Source organism: Halyomorpha halys, unplaced genomic scaffold, assembly GCF_000696795.3.
Source record: "Halyomorpha halys isolate HHAL.00 unplaced genomic scaffold, Hhal_1.1 Scaffold968.1, whole genome shotgun sequence".
NCBI lineage: Eukaryota > Metazoa > Arthropoda > Insecta > Hemiptera > Pentatomidae > Halyomorpha > Halyomorpha halys.
The window spans coordinates 141,238-159,810 of NW_027114226.1; the positions used below are offsets into that span (position 1 = coordinate 141,238).

The following is an 18,573-nucleotide window of genomic DNA, read 5'->3' on the forward strand; positions in this document are numbered from 1 at the left end:
ACTGTCCAGCTTTACTCATAGGTCTGTATTTTATGAATAATAGTTTAATTTTTTTATTAAACCTTTTTAGAGCAATGAAAATTTCAGAACCATGAAATTTTGTTATCAATGGTAGTATCTAATAAAATTATAGCATAAATAATACCTGAAAACGAAAATGTAACTTATATTATGAGAATATATCTTTTTATAAAATGAGTTAACATTTTTATGCATTTAACCTCACAAAATTTTATTTGTTCTATTCTATTTTTAAATAGTAACAATTTAATTAAAAACTAAATTACAAGTGGATTTAAATTCTAAATTCTGACTTATGTATATTTATTTTGACTGTATTTATGACGATTTAATAAAATAGTTAAAATTGGTGATTCTTATGGATGATTTTCCATAGATAAGTTTTCTAAATTATGTTATGTTTTGTTGTCTCTTAATTCTTTTAATTTTCATTATTTAAAATCATAAGATTTTATCTATTTAATTATGACGTGAATTAGATGGAAATGTAAAGAAGAAAAGAATTTCTTAGTTAATTCTTGCTTAGGAAATAATAATTTTATTCATAAATTGTTTTCAAACATGAATTATTGAAACTCATCTTCATAATGTTGCAGCATAGATATGAATTCTGTAGTTAAATCTTTGTTTTGTATTATCGGTGGAATTAATAAATCACCAACAGCTCAATTTTAGTGGAATTTCAGGGTCTTTACGAATATAGTTTATTTAATAATTAAGATTTCTCTAACCCTTATGATTTGTTTCCAAATCCTATTTGGTCAAGTATAATTTTAATTGAAAAACCTCAATATTTTTTTCACATTTATATAGTGTTGTACTATTTAAGTGTTGTATTTTTTAAGAAGTCAACAAATTACTACTTTATTTTAAATATAATGGAGAGCAGAGTTGAGATAAAAAGTCTTGTAGAAACCTCTCGAAGATTATTAATAAATATACAATAAACCTAAACATCTCTATAGGTGTTGGTCAGTATCTGTGGAAAATAAATAAATACAACGTAGAACAACCAAATTGTGGTTGAAAACAATGTATATTTTTTCAAATATCATTAAGCTATTATGGTTTGCATTTTCCAATGACTTTAGAATGCTTTGTATCAGAAATATAGAAAAATATTGCATGAATAGGATACAATGACCATTTTTACAGATCAAAGATGAAATTTACACCTGTTAAAATAATATTAATTTTTTTTAAAAACTGCTTGATTGAAATATAAGGGTGAAGAAATGAAGATGATGATAATTTATGATAAAATTTAACTTGGTTAAATCACATATATCATCATGTTAATATGCATCATTTATTAAATTATTATGTGCCATAGGGTATGTGTAATATAAATTATGAACCACTACCCTGCTTGATTGTTTCTACCTACCAAATGGTTTGGTAATACTGAAAAACCACAAGTTTATGACTAAGAAAGAATGAAAGTTTTGCAACAATTAACTAGAAGAGATATTTTATTCTATTCATTAGATTTTCTTTTAAGTTGGGTATATTATCAGTATAATGTTGCAAAAAATGAATGTAAACATATTAGGACATAATATAAAATTTATTGTTATGGAAAAAATGGTTCCAAATATTCACATAATATATTTCATAACTTAAAACAGGGCAGGACATCAGTTTAGTACATTTTCATACCACTAGACGTCGCGGAATGTTCGTGTTATAAGAGATCTTTCTCTTTACATCATTGAATACGGTACTCAAAATGTTTACAGAACATGTTCATTACTACTAAATCTTTCGCTTGACAAACATTTGTACATGAAATATATTTACAGCGTAGCCAAACTTATGTTGGACCGAGATAGAAAGTTACAGAAAACTCAATTTTCAACAGCTTAATAACTAACCATTATAACCTGTCGCTGGCTTTGGTGATAGGTTTTTGTCATTATTTTTTCACATATTCATATGAAAGGAAATAGTTTTCGTAAATTTAGTCATATAGATTTATTTGTTTACAAAAAAATGACACTTCACTTTCGCTATTAATAACGAAAGTCAAATCCAGACGCTGATTTGATTCAACATGAACGTCTGCTGCGAAGTGCAAGTGAAGTGGCCTAGAGACCTACATTTTGTGGGACGTTCGATTTTTTTAACTGTGATTCTCAACTGTGGGGCCTTGGCATAGAAAACTGTGCAGGGCTTTATGGTATTGAGAAGGTACGTGATTTTATATAAAAAAAAGTCAATCGTCCTGAATTAAAATGCGTGAAGACGAGCTGACTATGAGCGTTCCAACCAGTTCAGCTCAAGAAACTAGTACAGAACTGGAATCTTTAGTATCACCAGAACAAAATAATTCCACCGAGCTACAAGTGTCATTCTCAACTAATGCTTCAGGTACAGACATGTCTGAAAGTATTATGTATTGTTATGGTTTAATGTCCTTTCAGTGTATGTTTCGTTACAATTGGCATGCTTCTAATTTATATCCAACAAGTGTCAGTCATTATAATTAATATTTTTCAAACGAAATATCTCATATGTTTTTCAATTGATCGCTGTATTATCAAATACTACAGTGTTTTGATCTTATTAGCTACTGGTTATATGTTATAGGTTATGATTTCTTGAATGGTGTTAAAATTTAATTTCATTCAGTTGTTGATTGCTTAGCAGTCTCCTTTATGATTTTCTTCTCTATTCAATTCAATGTACCAGAAAATTTCACTGTTTTATCAGATTTATTTATTTTTTATATATGATCAGAAATAATATTATATTTTTCAGTGCATGTAAATGAATTCTTATACAAATACATAATATGTATATGTGTGTATATATATATATATATATATTGTATATACATATACATATTACATATGTACGCATATTCATTTATACTGTTTAATTTCAGTCTAGTCTAGTGGTAGTGATATGAGGTTTGAAAAATATATTAGTTTTCCTATAGATAACATATCCCTTGCATACACTTTGCATAGAAGTGTTCACATTTCACATCCCTTTAGTTGTATTTTACTATTAATTGCCAAAGTTTGATTAACATGTGTTAATTGATAACAGAATTCTAAAAGTTGATAACAGAAATCTTGGGAAAATGTAATTAACTTTATTATTGTAGTTCTTTTTCTATCATTTTGTTTTGATAAATGATTAAAGTAATTCAAAATAATGATTGGATGTGCCATTTCCCCTGGGATGTACATGTTCATTTATTATAATTATGTATTGTATCTTCAATGTTTTCTTTACTTATTTATTATATTTCATTTTTTTAAAATATCTCTAAATTTTCTCAGATATAGTTTTAATTTATTTAAATTTTTATTAAAATAAGGTTAACTGAATTATGAGCCTTGAGCTTGAGACAAAAGAGAAATGGGTCTATGGGCTAAACATGACCTAGGACAAGCAGTAGGGGGTAACCTTGCAACTGGGGATTTCCCTCTCGTTCTTCCAGACTTTCCCTGCACCATGACATTGACTGGAGAAAGCTCACTTATATAACCCAGTATTACGTGGTTGTTGTAACCCTTTTGCTTGCACTAATGCTAAATTCAAGATGTTCCTGGTATTGAAATCTAATTCAGTTCTTCCTACTTTATTGTGTCTGGGAGATTACCTAAGGGATTTTGTTTCTTGTCCTTTCGCGCGCTGAAACTCAAACTGAGCAATTTTTTAAATTCTAATTTATGAAGAACGAACACTTTTCGTATTATTTATTTGAGATGTCTATGATAAACTATTTACTTCGAAAATACACATATTGCTACCATTTTATTATTTTTTTTTTAAACAAACAATTTTTGATTAACCATTATTATTTATGGTAAATTTTTCCCTATTGAATAATTTCGTTAATTTTTCTGACGTTTATTAGGTAAATATTTTATTTACTATGTTAAAAATATTTTTACCATGTTTCATATTGATTTAGTAATTATGATAATTAATCTTCTATCAATTTAGAAAAAAAAATCACTATTATTTTAAATTATGTTATATATTAAAATTTATATCTGGAGAATAATTTTCGTATCTTAGAAATGGAATTTTATATGTGCTAGAAAAGACTTTTGTCATAGCACATGTGGATCATGAAAATATGAGGTATTCTCTTTTTTTGGGAATAATTGATAAAATATTATTTCTGTTTATGACGTTAATAAAAAACATGATCGTTAATGTCGAAATTAGTTGTTGTGATGTTTTTACAAGCTTCTCTAATATGGTTGTAAATTTAAATTAATTTTATGGAATATGGATAAAAAATATGGAATCTGGAAATTCTTTGTTTTGGGAATAATACATGGTTCCCGTGACGTAGAAATGACAAACTTGCTTAACTAGGTTTAGCATGTTATTATTTTTTTCAAGATATGTGCTCACTACTTTTTAAAATGCAAGGCATTCTTAAATGGCAATAAACGTCTGTCAAGTACAGGGGCCCATAGTTCCTCACTATTTTTATCTTCTTGTCACAATACTTCCCAATTATCTTTCAATTTAAAGTAAAATTAGACGAGTCATTTTAGAAATAAATGCGTTTTTAAAAACTACCCTTTTTTTTACTATAGTTACCAATTTTCCAATTTTGACCTAAACGGACGATACTTTTCAAAGTATAAGAACGTATGAAGAAGGGAAAGCGTTAGTAGTTGAAGGAATCTGATAAACTCGGACTTCTTGGACGATCTAGTTGCCAATTCAAACAATTCCTGAACACTTCATAAGTATTGGATAACGGTTCCATTGATTATACCTGTACAGAAATTTGACTTCAGACAGAGAGAAACGGGATTAAATTTATTCCTCAATGTCAAAAACAATTATCTACAAAAATTTTGATTTTGAAGACAAAGATTTTTCTATTTTCTGCATAAATACAAAGCCTCCCTACCTTAGTAATGAAATAATAATAATAATATAACCTGAGTTAAAAATTAGTGCAACTGAAACTATAGCTAACTTATCTGAACAGTGTTAATTTATCGAAGTTTCAGTTATTAAGTATTAGACATATTAATCATGTTGTTTGGTTCGAACATTTGATAACTAATGAAGATATCAACGATATAGCGCTGTTTTGATTTCTTAGTGGTACATTAAACAAAAAGTTACCTGTATTTGATGTATTTCGTAGATTGTACAGTTGAGGGTTTGGGACAATCCGTAAGACATCTTCAGTGAAGAAAGTAACTCTAATATACGGGATTGTCATCTTCAAATATTTTTGACTAGTTGGAAGATTGCTTATTATTCTTAATTTACATAGTCAGTGAATATTAAAATACATAATAGTAATACAGCATTTTTTTTCTTATTATTTTATTCATTTTTTATCTTTTCCTTATTCTGTATTTTCATTTTTGTTTATTGTTTTATTTTACTTTTTATACTGTTGGTTTTTTTTTCTCTGCGATTATTTACGTATGTGTCTACATATAAGTTTCTCTCAGGATAATAGATAGTAAAACTTTTAAATAAAGAAAAATATATATAAAAAGCGAAAGGCTAATGTTTGTTACTAACATCACTGCATTTACGAATTTATATTTAACCATGTACAGGAGTGTATTTTTTTTTAATTTTAATATATCCTCGCTTAAGCTTTGATCCCACTTAACTCATTAGTACCATTAAAAAAAAAAATGAAAGCTTTTTTCTGTAGACATCTCCAAAGAGTCCAAGAAGTCAGAAAAAAACGATATTGTGTTCCTCCAAAACACTTATTCTATAAGTATTGAAATTTTATTGTTGATTTACGAGATGTCACAGGGTAAGCTATAATAATTGTAATCCTTTTAGCAATCAAGTTAATATTCTGAGAGTATTGTACGTAATATATATTTTACTTAATTTTTTAGACATTAATTTAACACGTAAGCTATCTATTTTATACAAATCTCTTTGACGAATTATCTCTAATTCAATGAGATAAGTAAAGTGCTTCTCGAACGTTCTCACCTAAGGACGTACTTTGAGGTAACTTGCTTCCAACATTTTTACGTAATATTTACTTGAAAGATTTTTAGTAAACATTTTTAATATATTAAACTAGCTTTAAATAAAATGTCTCTCTAGTTTTAAATATTGGTGCAGATTCTTTCTCCATATTTAAATTGATACGCCGTAGTTCACGATATTAATCTCCCGCTCGACATATAAATTAAGTGCAACATAGCGCCTTCGAATCTCTGCACAGAGTTGACTTGCATCAGTAAACTTTAAAGAAGGATTAAGCAATTCTATATACTTTTTACAGTTATATTTGTGCCTGCTAAAAATTTTCCAGAGGAAGATATAAAAAACAACATGATATTAATATTAAGTGTATTTGAAATACTGACATGCATTTTTGATAAACTTTTAATCCTGGTTAATACATGACGTGTTTTTTAACAGTGTTGATAAGAAAAATAATATATAATAATATATTGTTGCATAAAAGTTCCGATTAATGAATTGGAACAATTAAATGTAAGTTGACGATTAAAAGATATCTTATGTTTTAGTTCTGTTCATATCAATTGTTGTCTTAGATTTGCTGCTTAATTGATCCTTTCGCCAAACCATTTTAGCCTGGAAGTCATTTTTCTTTCTGCATTTTTTATCTATCTTGTTTTATTATTTCGTACATAGTCGCTCTTTTCCACCTGGAACAAGTCACTGTATTACTTTCCGCAGTCTGGTTTGGCTATACTGTTGTGGATCTCAGAAAACTTCAACTAAATACCCACGCTTTGCCTGCTTAAGAATTAGTTACTCTCTCGTCCTAGCTTATTATAATAATTAGTCGTTTGTGACATATTCGTTTACATGCCTTTTCGATAGAATAATATATCACAAGTTACAGTTTGGCCAGAATCTCTGCCGCGAGCTGATGAAGACCTGAAACTCAGGTCGAAACGATCATCTTCTCCACTTGTAATAAATCACTACTAAGCAATAAATTGAACATCGATGTATAGTTGAATGAAAACGATGGAACCTATTATCATTTATTTTACATTATGTTTTGTCAAATTAGCTCGTATCAATAGAAAACCGATCTATGTCTTAGTTTGAGCAGAAGATAAAAGACGAAGTCCATTCCGTCTAAAGTACAGATAGCATTTAAACAAAATTTGGACAAAAAGGGATTTATTTTAAGCAGACCTTGAGCAAACTCATTGTTGGTAATTTGGTATTAACTTTGCTTGACGCGTGATTTTTTATCACCTATGAATTCAGAATCAACTCGTAGACTTTTTAAATTCATTGGTAGGCTTAGGAAAGTATGGTTAAAGACATTTATCACACTATTAAATTGCTTTACTAATCCACACTTGTCAAAATTAGTAGACGTTTCGTTCAAGAATCTTCAAAGATGCGATATTTATACACTTAGTAATCATAGTCGAGGTAAATGATAAAGAGGCCGATAGTAGAGTGCCTACCATTCTACAAATCAGGCGGTCGTCACATCGTTGTTGATGTATTTCAAGTCTGGTGCTGTGCAGTCCTCAACCAGAACGATTCTTCGTATGGCTGGTTTGATAGAGGTTTTAGAAATTTCCAATAAAGAAAACAGGACGAATTGTCATCCTTTGAAATGCCAAAAATATAGAATCAGATATGCTACACCCGTTTGCTGCGATGAAGAGCTTGAAATATCTTTACCTCTTGATGTAGGGGTGAACCTTTGATCGTCGTTTCCTTGTAGTTGTATAATGGATGATGGACTTGACATGTTTAAAGCAATATACTGAAAATAAGGGGCATACTTTTCTTGACGATAGCACAGAATTTGAAACGAGAGGCAAGAACCTTTTTTTCACAACCATGAAGTATGAGTCTTTCCTACTCGTCTTTGGTAATTGGAACTATAAATGGTCTTAAAGTATCTGTCAACTACGACATAAAGTCCAAATTTTATCACATACGTATTAAAATTACATTTCTTATTTCTACATTATCATTTATAAGTTATTTAAATAGCATGAGATTTGGTTCAATTAAAGGAGTCGTATAGTGTATGTTGTGACGATTGTACCGCTTATTTAATACTATAGTACTTATGCATTCAAGTATTATTAAAAAAAAAAAACTATTTTTTCTCTGTTCTTTTTTTTCTAACTTCCATGGGCTGTTGCAGGACCCAGTCCCTGATAGCCCACTGGTGTCTGTTCTCTACTAGTTATCTAATTTCTGGGATAGTACGTTTTCTTACTACTTCATGTTTTTCAATGTATTACATATATCTGGGTGAACCACGAAGACATCTCCATTTCTGTCTAGCTGCCAAGAACCATCAGGACTTACTGGTTTCCCAAACCATTTTAGTTGTCGCTCTTCTAGGATGTTACATCAGCAGATCACACGTACGAGTCCTTTAATTTCTGACATAGTCTTCCTTGATCTTATCTGAGGGATTTCATTTCTGCCGCTGTGACTTTGCTTATTCTTGTCGAAGATGGTTTAGGTTTCGTTCTGAACTAAAGTATTGTTTTAAAAAGAAAAAAATAATAAAGAAACTTTACACCTTTGTGTAAGTACGCATGTACCTTTGGACATTGTTTTAACGTTAAAAAAATCTAGTTCATTGATTATTTTAATAATATCGGTTTATTAAAACTTATTAATTAACTAATTGTCTATATCTCTTGTAAATATAAGCGTATGCCCTTAATTTGTCAAATATATCCTTAAATAGAGGTGTAAGAGAGACACAGTATATGCAATTGGCAGTGGCTACTAATACAGGTCAGTAGCTCAGTGGTGCCAATGCCGGCCTTACGTAAGGCAACATGGCGGCCCATTCTGCTCTATCCCGCCTTCAAATATGGACGCGCCCCTCCTATCTGTCACACGTGCCTATCTTATCGCTCTATCTGTTAGCTTTTTGCCTTTTATATGCCGTCTCAAAATATATTTATATTAGCTTAATTGTGGTCAGAACTTACTATGTTAATTAGTTTCTTTAATAACTTATGTTAAAATTATCTACCACGATGTTTAGTTTTAAAAATAAACCATTCTTGAAAAGTTTATAAATCGCTGTTTATACATCAAAATAATTAATGGACCTAACTAATGAAGATTAGTTGTGCAATTGTTTGTTTATACGTCGCACAGTGGTGGGAAGTGTGAAAAAATCTTCCAAAATGGAATGTGTCTAATCGTATTCATGTGTGTGCTTTCTTACATATAAGGTATTAAGGTTAAACGAGTTCTTCCATTTAAAAATATTTGTGAGCCGTAGATTATATCTTTTTTAAACTATACAACAAAAATTATTTCGGCCAAATCAAAACCAACGAAAGTTATTGTTCAAATTGTTATTTTTCAAAAGTAGATTTGTTTCTTGAAATACTTTTTTTCTAAATTTCTCCAAATACTTCCAATTCAATGCTGAAAAAAATCGTTTCGCACATTTTTGATAGAGCAAATAGAATGAGCTTTATTGACCTTTTTGATATGAGTATTTTTCCATAAGTGGATACTTATTGGAGTAACTTTTCTGAAGGTTTTTTTTTTTTCTTTATACATTTTATATTTATTTAAAATCACTTTTCATATCTGGTCATAGCACTGTCACTAACTTTTTTTTTACTTAGTGCGAGATTATTTAAACCCAACGATATCCTTACAGGTTACGTTACTCCCTTTACTATTTACTCCTCAAAAAGATGGTAATTTTATCGGGAGCATTGTGGGTGTAGATAGTGTCCCTAGAGGGGTCACGCCTCCTAGCTCCTACCTGGTCCTTCATAGAAAATATTAGGAAAAGAAATAGTGCGAAGTAAATAAAATCCGAAAACTTAATTTTGCCAACCAGATACCTTAAGAGTCAGCTGGACTGACGAGACTGACTTGATCCCTATCAGTCTAATGACGTAAATGAGAAGTCGATCAACATGGATCTTGTGCAATTTATTTTTCGATTCGTAATGAACAAAAAACTTGTTTCGTCACTATTTTGGCCTTTGCCTAAAAAACAAAAGTGAAACAAACGATATGAATGAAGCTCTCGCAACCTCCACTCCACTTCAAATTTTGAAGGACAGCGTTTTTCGTTTGATAGTGTGCTGGTCTCTTCAAAATAATTATAATAATTAGTGTTAAACATTGATTGAATTAAATTTTGTTTTCAAAATATAGTAGATATGGAATATATATACAGAAATTTATAATTAGAGCTTTAATGATATATATATATATATATATATATATATATAATAACGAAGTTTGACCTAATTACTTTATCTTCAAAAACTTTAATAAACTCCAAAAATCTTTTGAAAGAAGTAATTTTTCTTTCAAATGTCTATAACCATATATTTTTAGAACCGTACACTTTCTGTATAAAATATTCTGAAGTTTTCATGGCATTTAACGCCTTCTTCTTTATTTTGGTGTAAGTAGGTTCACTACTGTTATATCACAATTAAAAATATACAAAATTAGGTGTATAAAAAAAGCCGGCTGCAAGTCTCTGTCTGGGTATTGCGGGGTACTGTATAGCTCCTGCGCCGTGCATATTTATAAGTTATATATAGAGAAAATTTATGATTAAGTATTGTGGTACTGTATTACCCCTTCCCTGTATTCATTTGTGGATTATATATAACGAAAATTCATAATTAGAGCTTTAATATTTTTTTTTTTATTGTAATTTAAAGCTGTTCAAAATAATACAATAGGTAAATATGTTGTATGTTTCATATACACTTGAAATCTTGGGAAGGAACCACCCATTGGTGGTACTTCAAACATTAATTTAAACTAGAAGGTCCCGTGGCCATCTTCTTTTCAGACGCCTTGGATTATCAGGGATTGTTAAGGATGAAAGATTAAGAATTAATGGGTTAGGATGGTTAAGGAGTTTGGAATAAAAAGACGCATATCTGTTTAATAATTTTAAAAATATCTTTAAACAATTGGGAGCCCAAAAAAAAAAATTAAACACTTAATAAATAAATCCTATATTTATTTATGAGTTAGGAGAGGAAGAGAAAGAAGGGAGTGAGGACGGAGAGTGTGATAAAAAAAAAAAAAAACCTTAAAAGGAGATTTTCTATAAGTAAAAAATAGTTTTTTCAATTTCTAAACAATTATATTTAAACATTTTTAGTTTAGCAAGAAATTGAGATAGTCCAATAAGTGTATTTTTTGTTATTTATTGGTATTACTCACAAGCCATTAAAATTTCATGATGTTACTTAGAATTGTTTTCTAGAATTTTTTTTCAATGTTGTGAGTAGACTTTTTCTAAGCCTTGGAATAGTGTATAATAAATAATATTTTTCTAAGAGCTATAAATCATCGACTGAAAAATCTTTGCTTTTGTTATCAGCATAACACTGAGGACGTGGATGCAATGACCGCGTAATTTGACAAGGAATGATCCTTAAAATGGTAGTTTCAAGTTATATTAATTTACTTATTTGACATAAAATGAAAATATTATATAATTATTTCTAGGTAGGACATCTGTCCAGGCTGGGAACCAGTGTTACATCAATTCCTATTCATGGCTTCTTTTATGTAAACTTTATACTTTAGAGCATTAAATTAATGGTGAGCATAAAAATCCTTGGCCGGGATGGAACCCGCATCTTAGGGATGGGTGCTAGGGGCATGCAGGCTACCACACATCAGGGAAAATGTAATTTATTTTAAACCTTCTAAAATGTCTAAAATATATCTATACAAATAAAAAAAATGGCTATTATCGGTATTGGTAAAGTTTAGTTAAACGTAGTGGGATTATTGTAGACCTCCGGTGTTTAGTCAAAAGGGCATGGGTCAACATTTTTACGAATATACATACATTTTTTATGCCTTTTCGAGGAACAAGCGGATCAAGTCTCAGACGAGTCTATATTTAACATTGACTCATTTGAGACTTAATTAATTTGTATTTACGAAAAAAAAGGAAAATTATTGGTATGATAAAAAATGATGACTCATTCTCTTTTGACCTAACACCTCATTGTGATTATTTATTATGTGTATTTATTTGTAATTACTTTTCATGTATAAATTATATAACAATTTATATAATTACTATTGAATGTGTTTTATTTATCCATAGCAGGAACTGAAATATTTAGTTATTTTTATGTTTAAGTTTGATAACTATGTTGGTGATTTAATTGTTGTTCTTGGCTTTTTTCTCTATCAAGATATGCTTATGACATTATACTATGTTTCCTTTCAAAAAAATATGTTATTGTGAATTATAATATATTAAACAATCCATAAAATTCTTAAAATTACTTCTTTTTTTTCTTCGAAAATTAAAAGTTTGCAAATTAAATGATTACACCTCTTTTCTCATTCACATTCATATGTAAACTTTATTTTAGTTGGAAATTCTTGAGAAGTTACTTTCGAAGTACCTACCTATAAGAAAAGACATCTTCTTGAACCGGTATCCGCTCCTGGCTTACTTAGGGGAATCCAGATCTTACTGGAGGGTTATTACGCCCGGGTACTATTGGGCTCTGCTACTTCCTTTGTCCAATGAACTGTTTAGTTTTCTCTGAACAGACCTTCACAATCCGTTTTACAATCCTCCTTCATTTGTTATTAGTTTTAAATCACTAGAATTTACTCATTATAGTTTCTCAAAATGTTTACTGATACTAATTCCTAACTATTAATATTTTAATGGTTTACGTTTATGTTTTCTAATTAAAAAAAGATTTATTGATATGACCGATCAGTTTTATATAACTGAGAAATTATTTTGGAAATTTTATTTTTCTGTCATAATCAATAGAGAAAATTCTCTTTTTCGTTATTTACAGCGACCAATATTGACAATGAACTAATATTTATCTAAGATCTCTTCTCGTTAAAATTGAATCCAAAGTGTACACTGTTTCCATATTACAGGTTGTAACGATGAAGTTTCATTATTATCTAAAACTTTTAGTTTGTATTATTAATTAGTTTTAAAGATGTAGATTTTTATTATTATCCTACTTAATAATTAGCCTACTAGACGATGATATTAATAAAATGGTGGGAGGATGGGAGAGTTTATTTTTTTAGCGGTGCACTAAATTTAGAGTGTCCCGGTATACCTACATCTTTATCCCTCATATTTCTACCTTTTTTGAAATTTATATTTCATTTCTTTCTGAGTAAACTCGTTGTAAACTGCATGGGCCTTTTGAGTGTATCGTTAATATCTTAATATAGCCCTCTACAGTTCTCCAGCGCCCTTAACTCTTGAATTTCTTTCTGAATGAGGTACTTGTATTTTCAGATTTTTATAGTTAATACGATTTTAAGACGAATTCATGTTGGGAATTTTTTGATCCGGCGCGTACTGATTAATATTTGTATTTTTTTTTTTTGAGGCTATCATTTCACTCAACCACGTATCGAACTCTATTCCAATTATAAAGGTAGTTTGAATAAAAATATAATAATACATCATCATTATCCATTTTTATTGATTAAAATTGTTATAAGAATAAATAAATTGAATAGAACAATAAAACACACAAGGAAGACTAATTTATCTAAGTCGTAAAGATTGTTACCGCCTAGAATGAGTACGGACCTAATCAGCGGCTAGAGCCCGTTGGTATAGACAAAGTAGATTAAATAAATAAGGTAGGAATATGAGACTACAAGCTTATTAGGTAAATTACAAAATAACTAATGAATAAATAAGTAACAATAACAAAGGGTCAAAAATTAGTGATTTAAAGAAGAAGTATAATTGGACTAAATAAGTGTTAATAAAGATGTGAAAATCAATTAGACTTTTAGACGAAAGGTGACGGCAGGATATTATAAAAAGCGAAAGGAACGTAAAAAAGGCTGAAGGTCAGAAATATATAATGTAATTATGAGTTGTCAAAAGAAAAATTTTAAACATAAATAATAAACCATGAAAATACGTTGTAATAAATATTTATGGAGAGGAGTCATTTGTTATTGTTAGGGACAGTGGCTTGAATAGAACTATTGTCGAAATCAAATGAGTAATTTAATGATAAGGAATGTTTGATGAGTTTTGAGGCAGGAAAGTTAAAGGGGAAGATAGAATTTTTGTGTTGAGTGGTTTCCATAATAAGTAGCTGCCGAAATATGGATACATTTGGCTAACGAAATCTTTTCTGATTTTTTATATCTACGATTACCTCGAGGACTGTTTCTTCAATATTAACTATTTAGGTGGCCTGTTCCTCCGCATATTGTCATTAAACTTCAAACTACTTCGCAATGGTCTGAACATTTTCATTCGTTTTAAACGCTTCTCGTAATTCACATAAAATTAAGCTTATAAAATAATACTTCAAGGTTGATCTGTTTTATTGAAAGCATGTTTGAAATTCTTTGCACTTGATGGTATTTTTAATGTTTTCTTAATAGTGACCATTACGTGTTTTTAGATGGAAGTAATGATGGAAAGATAATTACTTTGTGTACAGTAGAGATAATTAACTTTTATTAATTTCCAGAAATGAAATTGTGTCAAGGTAAGAAGAATGGGGCGAGCCAGGTATCCGCCTGTGCAGTCATCATTCTGGAAATTCATTTGAAATTAAAATCGATCTTTTAAATAAATTGAATGGTAATCTTATCTGATTATTTTATGCAGCTCATTGTAATGGCATTTATTTATCCTGTACTATTCTTCAAGTAAATAAATTACGGAGTGTTTTCCACAATTTTATGTTTTCAAATGTTTGATGTCTGTCTTCTTACGAAATACCATTGTTTTCCTCGATCTAGGGTTTCGTAGATTTCTTCTTTCCCTCTGACTGTTGTAGCCAACGATATTTTATTATTCATACCAAAACTCACATTAATTATCTCGAAATCATGATTTTGATTTCATTTCTATCCTCTCAATTTGTGTACTGACATTACAGGTCACTATTTTTTCCCCTACTGTTTTGGACTGAACCTTTTACAGAATAATCAAATTGTATTTTATCTGTTATACGTCGTAAAAAAACAAAAACAAGCCGAAATCAAGAAAATATGCCTTATATACTTTGTACTTATCACGATAGAAAAAAAAAGTTAAACTAAAAAGTGATCAAGAACAAACATTTACAGCGAAATCACTATTTTGGGTATACCTAAGTATCTTATGTACTGACTTCACTATTTGTGCATTATTCTACTGAAGCTTAATTATAGTTATGTCAATTAATTTAAAAAGGTTGCTATGAAGGATTTATAGAGAAGCATTCCTGGCAAGATCATTTTCACGGTCCGAAAGATGTCTGAGTCGAATCTGGCTTCAACAAGGAGTGTTCTCACATAATCCCGCAATTATCGGAGTCAAATTCGACAACCCTCCGTCTATACAGCTATCCGTTCAAGTACTGGAATGGTCAAATAGAAAACGTATTATGTATTAAAAAAATTGAGTGATTACTGGAGTAATTCATTATTTGAAACTTATTATCTATCAAAGAATCTGTACTGAAAATATTGGGACGGATTCCTTCAGGAAATCAAGCTTTGAAACGATTTTTTTTTTTTTTTTTTTTTTATAGATTTTCCGACAATTTGAATGTAAGTCGTTATGTAAAATAAATTACTCCATCTTATTGGAAATTCCTGAGTTAGGTGCGCTGCGAGAGGTTAGAGAATTAACAATATCCTCACATGGCATTGTTATGACCCATCAAAAATCAAATTAAGATTCCAGAAATTATAGGGGTAAATGATAGTGAACGTGTGGACGCTCTATAAAAGAGAATATAATTATAGAACCGCAGCAATCTCTTCAATGAGCCAGAGACCCCCTATTTAACCCCACTCATCCCTATAATTGTCTTTTAAGTCCACTACAGTGTTCGCATTGAAGTTCTGGAAAAAATCAGGTTTTCTACTAAAATCTCACTCAGTCGATAGTTTTGAGAGAAATGCACTGGAATCTACCGTTCCGCTTTTCCCCTCACGATTGGACAAGCACAATTCGGAATTTCTCAGGGTAGATGTAAATATTATGTAAATTTACCTCTGCTAAGATTTTCTATTGCATTTTTCTGTTTATTTAATTCGCTATTTTTTAATAAATTGAATTTATGAAAATTAAGGCGTGAATGAATTCCTTTATGATTATCATGTCTTAATTGAGACAAATCATAAAATTTCACAATATAAATAGTTTATATATTTCTACTTTTTGTTTTTATTTATACATTTAAATATATTTCCAGTTTTGTAAGTTATATATTTATCCTTAGCCCATTTATTGCTGGAGAGGTCTTAACTGTGGTTAAGATCTGGTAGTACATCCTTCTTACCTGAAGAGCTCCCGAGTGAGTAGTGATGGCTGTAACTGATAGTCTACTCGAGGTCCCTGGCCTGAATCAGCCATTGTCTCTCTCGGGATTCTTAATTGTTCTAAGAGAAAAATATTCTCATTGTCCTTGCCCCTTCTCACTAACCATGGGAACTGCTTGTTTTGGCTCTTTTCAAATAGCTCCTTGCAATTTTTATTTTTATTGGCACAAGAACATAAATTTATGCTAATTGTTTATTCAGGGTGCTGCAAGCCTCAGTTAGTCAAACATCAAATTTTCCAGCAACATATAATTACATGCTGTACGTATTGATCAGTTATATATAGTTTTGCATCTAATTATAAAATTGAATATGCATCATCTTAATAAAATATGTCCTCAATTGAGCCAAAAAATATCACGATGCTTAGTCAAAACTAAAACATACACTTCAGAAATATTATTAAGAAACAATTAAACCCACGTTGATTATCCTACAATATACACATTTTTTTTTTAATACCTCTGTAAGAAGTTAACCAAAAACAATTCTCAGATTAACCACGCCAAACAAAAATCCTTAAGTCTTCATTACTAATATAATTTTGGTCATTGTTCTGTGTACAGGTACTAATCTATTCTAAGGTACTAATCTATTCTAACTACTGAGGTTTGTTCAAGGTTTTACTCTGTGGTGCAGCAACCATTATAAAAGTCAACCCTTAGGCCAGATTTAAACCCGCGCCGTTGCGGATTTAAAGTTGATAAGGTGACCCTTCAATTCCCCTGGTTACCAAACGGCCTCTTTAATATTATAAAAATAGTCTAAGAGGGATGGTAAAGATAAGTAGTACCGCTTTCGAACTAAGAAGATCCCTCATCCTGCTTTTCTTCGGTTCAAATTGTGTAGAGTGTTTACAGTAGCCATATCTTGTACAAGGGGTGGTGATAAAGTTTGTCATGAAATGACTATAACTATGAAAGTTTTGTATGATGTTTTAATGTGGTCTCTTGTACACTAGGTATGTGGAAGTCTGGTTGCAGTGTTTTGTTACTTACTTACTATCGGTAATCGTATAATATGAACCAGTGTTTTTGATTGAAATGTTTGTTATATAGATGCACCTTTATTTTTTTTTTAAAACGTATTACAGGCCTAGTTTACACAAATTTGTGAAGTGACGAGAGAATTTTTACTATTCCTACTCATATTGTTCTGTTCATTAATCAGCTATTTTTCAAGTTATGGCACTCTGTGGAAAAAAAAAGAGATGAAGTCTGGCACGTCCCCAGCATTCTCCCCTCTTTCGAGGTTTACTTAGGATTAGCTTCAGTTATGTGGTTGCGGATGGTTTAAGAAAAAACATATTAATATTGTGAGAAATCATATGCAGCCGATCATCCTCCAAGCCTTGCACAAGGGTAGTCCTTGTCTCTTGCAAGAGGTGCTGAGCTATGGAAATTTACTGATAAAACGTATATGGCGTCTTTCGTGGTAAGCAACGGTTTAATCGTTCCATCAGGAGTGTGTGTATGGCAGTCGGATGTCCTCTCTATCTGATTGTCGGTTTGTTGCTGGAGCTCATGCATTTTAGTTTCCGATTTTAAACAGCAAATTCTACTTTTGTTTTTTATTATAATTGAAATCTATCATAGTAGGCCATTCTCATTAAAAAAAACTAAACTGGAATTTAACTAAAGATGAATCAGCATCAGACATTCTTGTTATTCTCTAGGATAGTTACTGTGTATGTTTTTTAAATGATAAAATAGATAATAGTAATGCATAGGATAGCTCCTTTGTACATTATCTACTGTGTGTATCACTTATGTATTTACTTCATAATAATTAGGGACCAGTGAATAAATTAGCTGTAAGCTTTTTAGAAAATTAATGAAGTATGTAATGGACATGGGGGTGATTATCCTGATTAATCAGTAATAATGATTTTCGATGATCCCAGAGTGTTAACTTAATCCCTTATACTTTTTTTTCAGTCTATGTTATAGTGTTTATTTATTTCTCTGTTGGACAGTATTGAAGTATTTGAAGGAACTAGTAGGCAATGACGAGGTTCCATCTTCATTTCCGTCCCCTCAGAAACCATTTTTCAAGCTCTTTTTATTATCCCATGACCAATAAAAGTATCATTTTGGAACGTTTTAGTAACAGTGGACGATATGGAACATTGGAAAACCGAAAAGAAACGTGAGATAACAACTAGGTGGAACCTCATCGTGTTGTCACTAGGCTATACCCTAGCCCAGGATTAAATTGTTTTAATCACTTTTTAATTAATAATAATAA

At 30.3% G+C, this 18,573-nt stretch overlaps 1 protein-coding gene across 2 annotated transcripts in view; it reads left to right on the plus strand.

Moving 5' to 3' along the window:
- Positions 1-2,077: 2,077 nt before the first annotated feature.
- The window catches only part of ftz-f1 (ftz transcription factor 1), a 348,349-nt gene continuing 331,853 nt past the window's right edge, over positions 2,078-18,573 (plus strand). Inside the window, exon 1 of one of the 2 annotated variants that reach the window (XM_067051449.1) lies at positions 2,078-2,391. In XM_067051449.1, coding sequence (XP_066907550.1) covers positions 2,256-2,391 — 136 coding nt within the window. In that variant the 5' untranslated portion in view covers positions 2,078-2,255. The remainder of the gene's footprint in view (positions 2,392-18,573) is intronic. The other variant, XM_067051451.1, reaches the window with a different exon arrangement.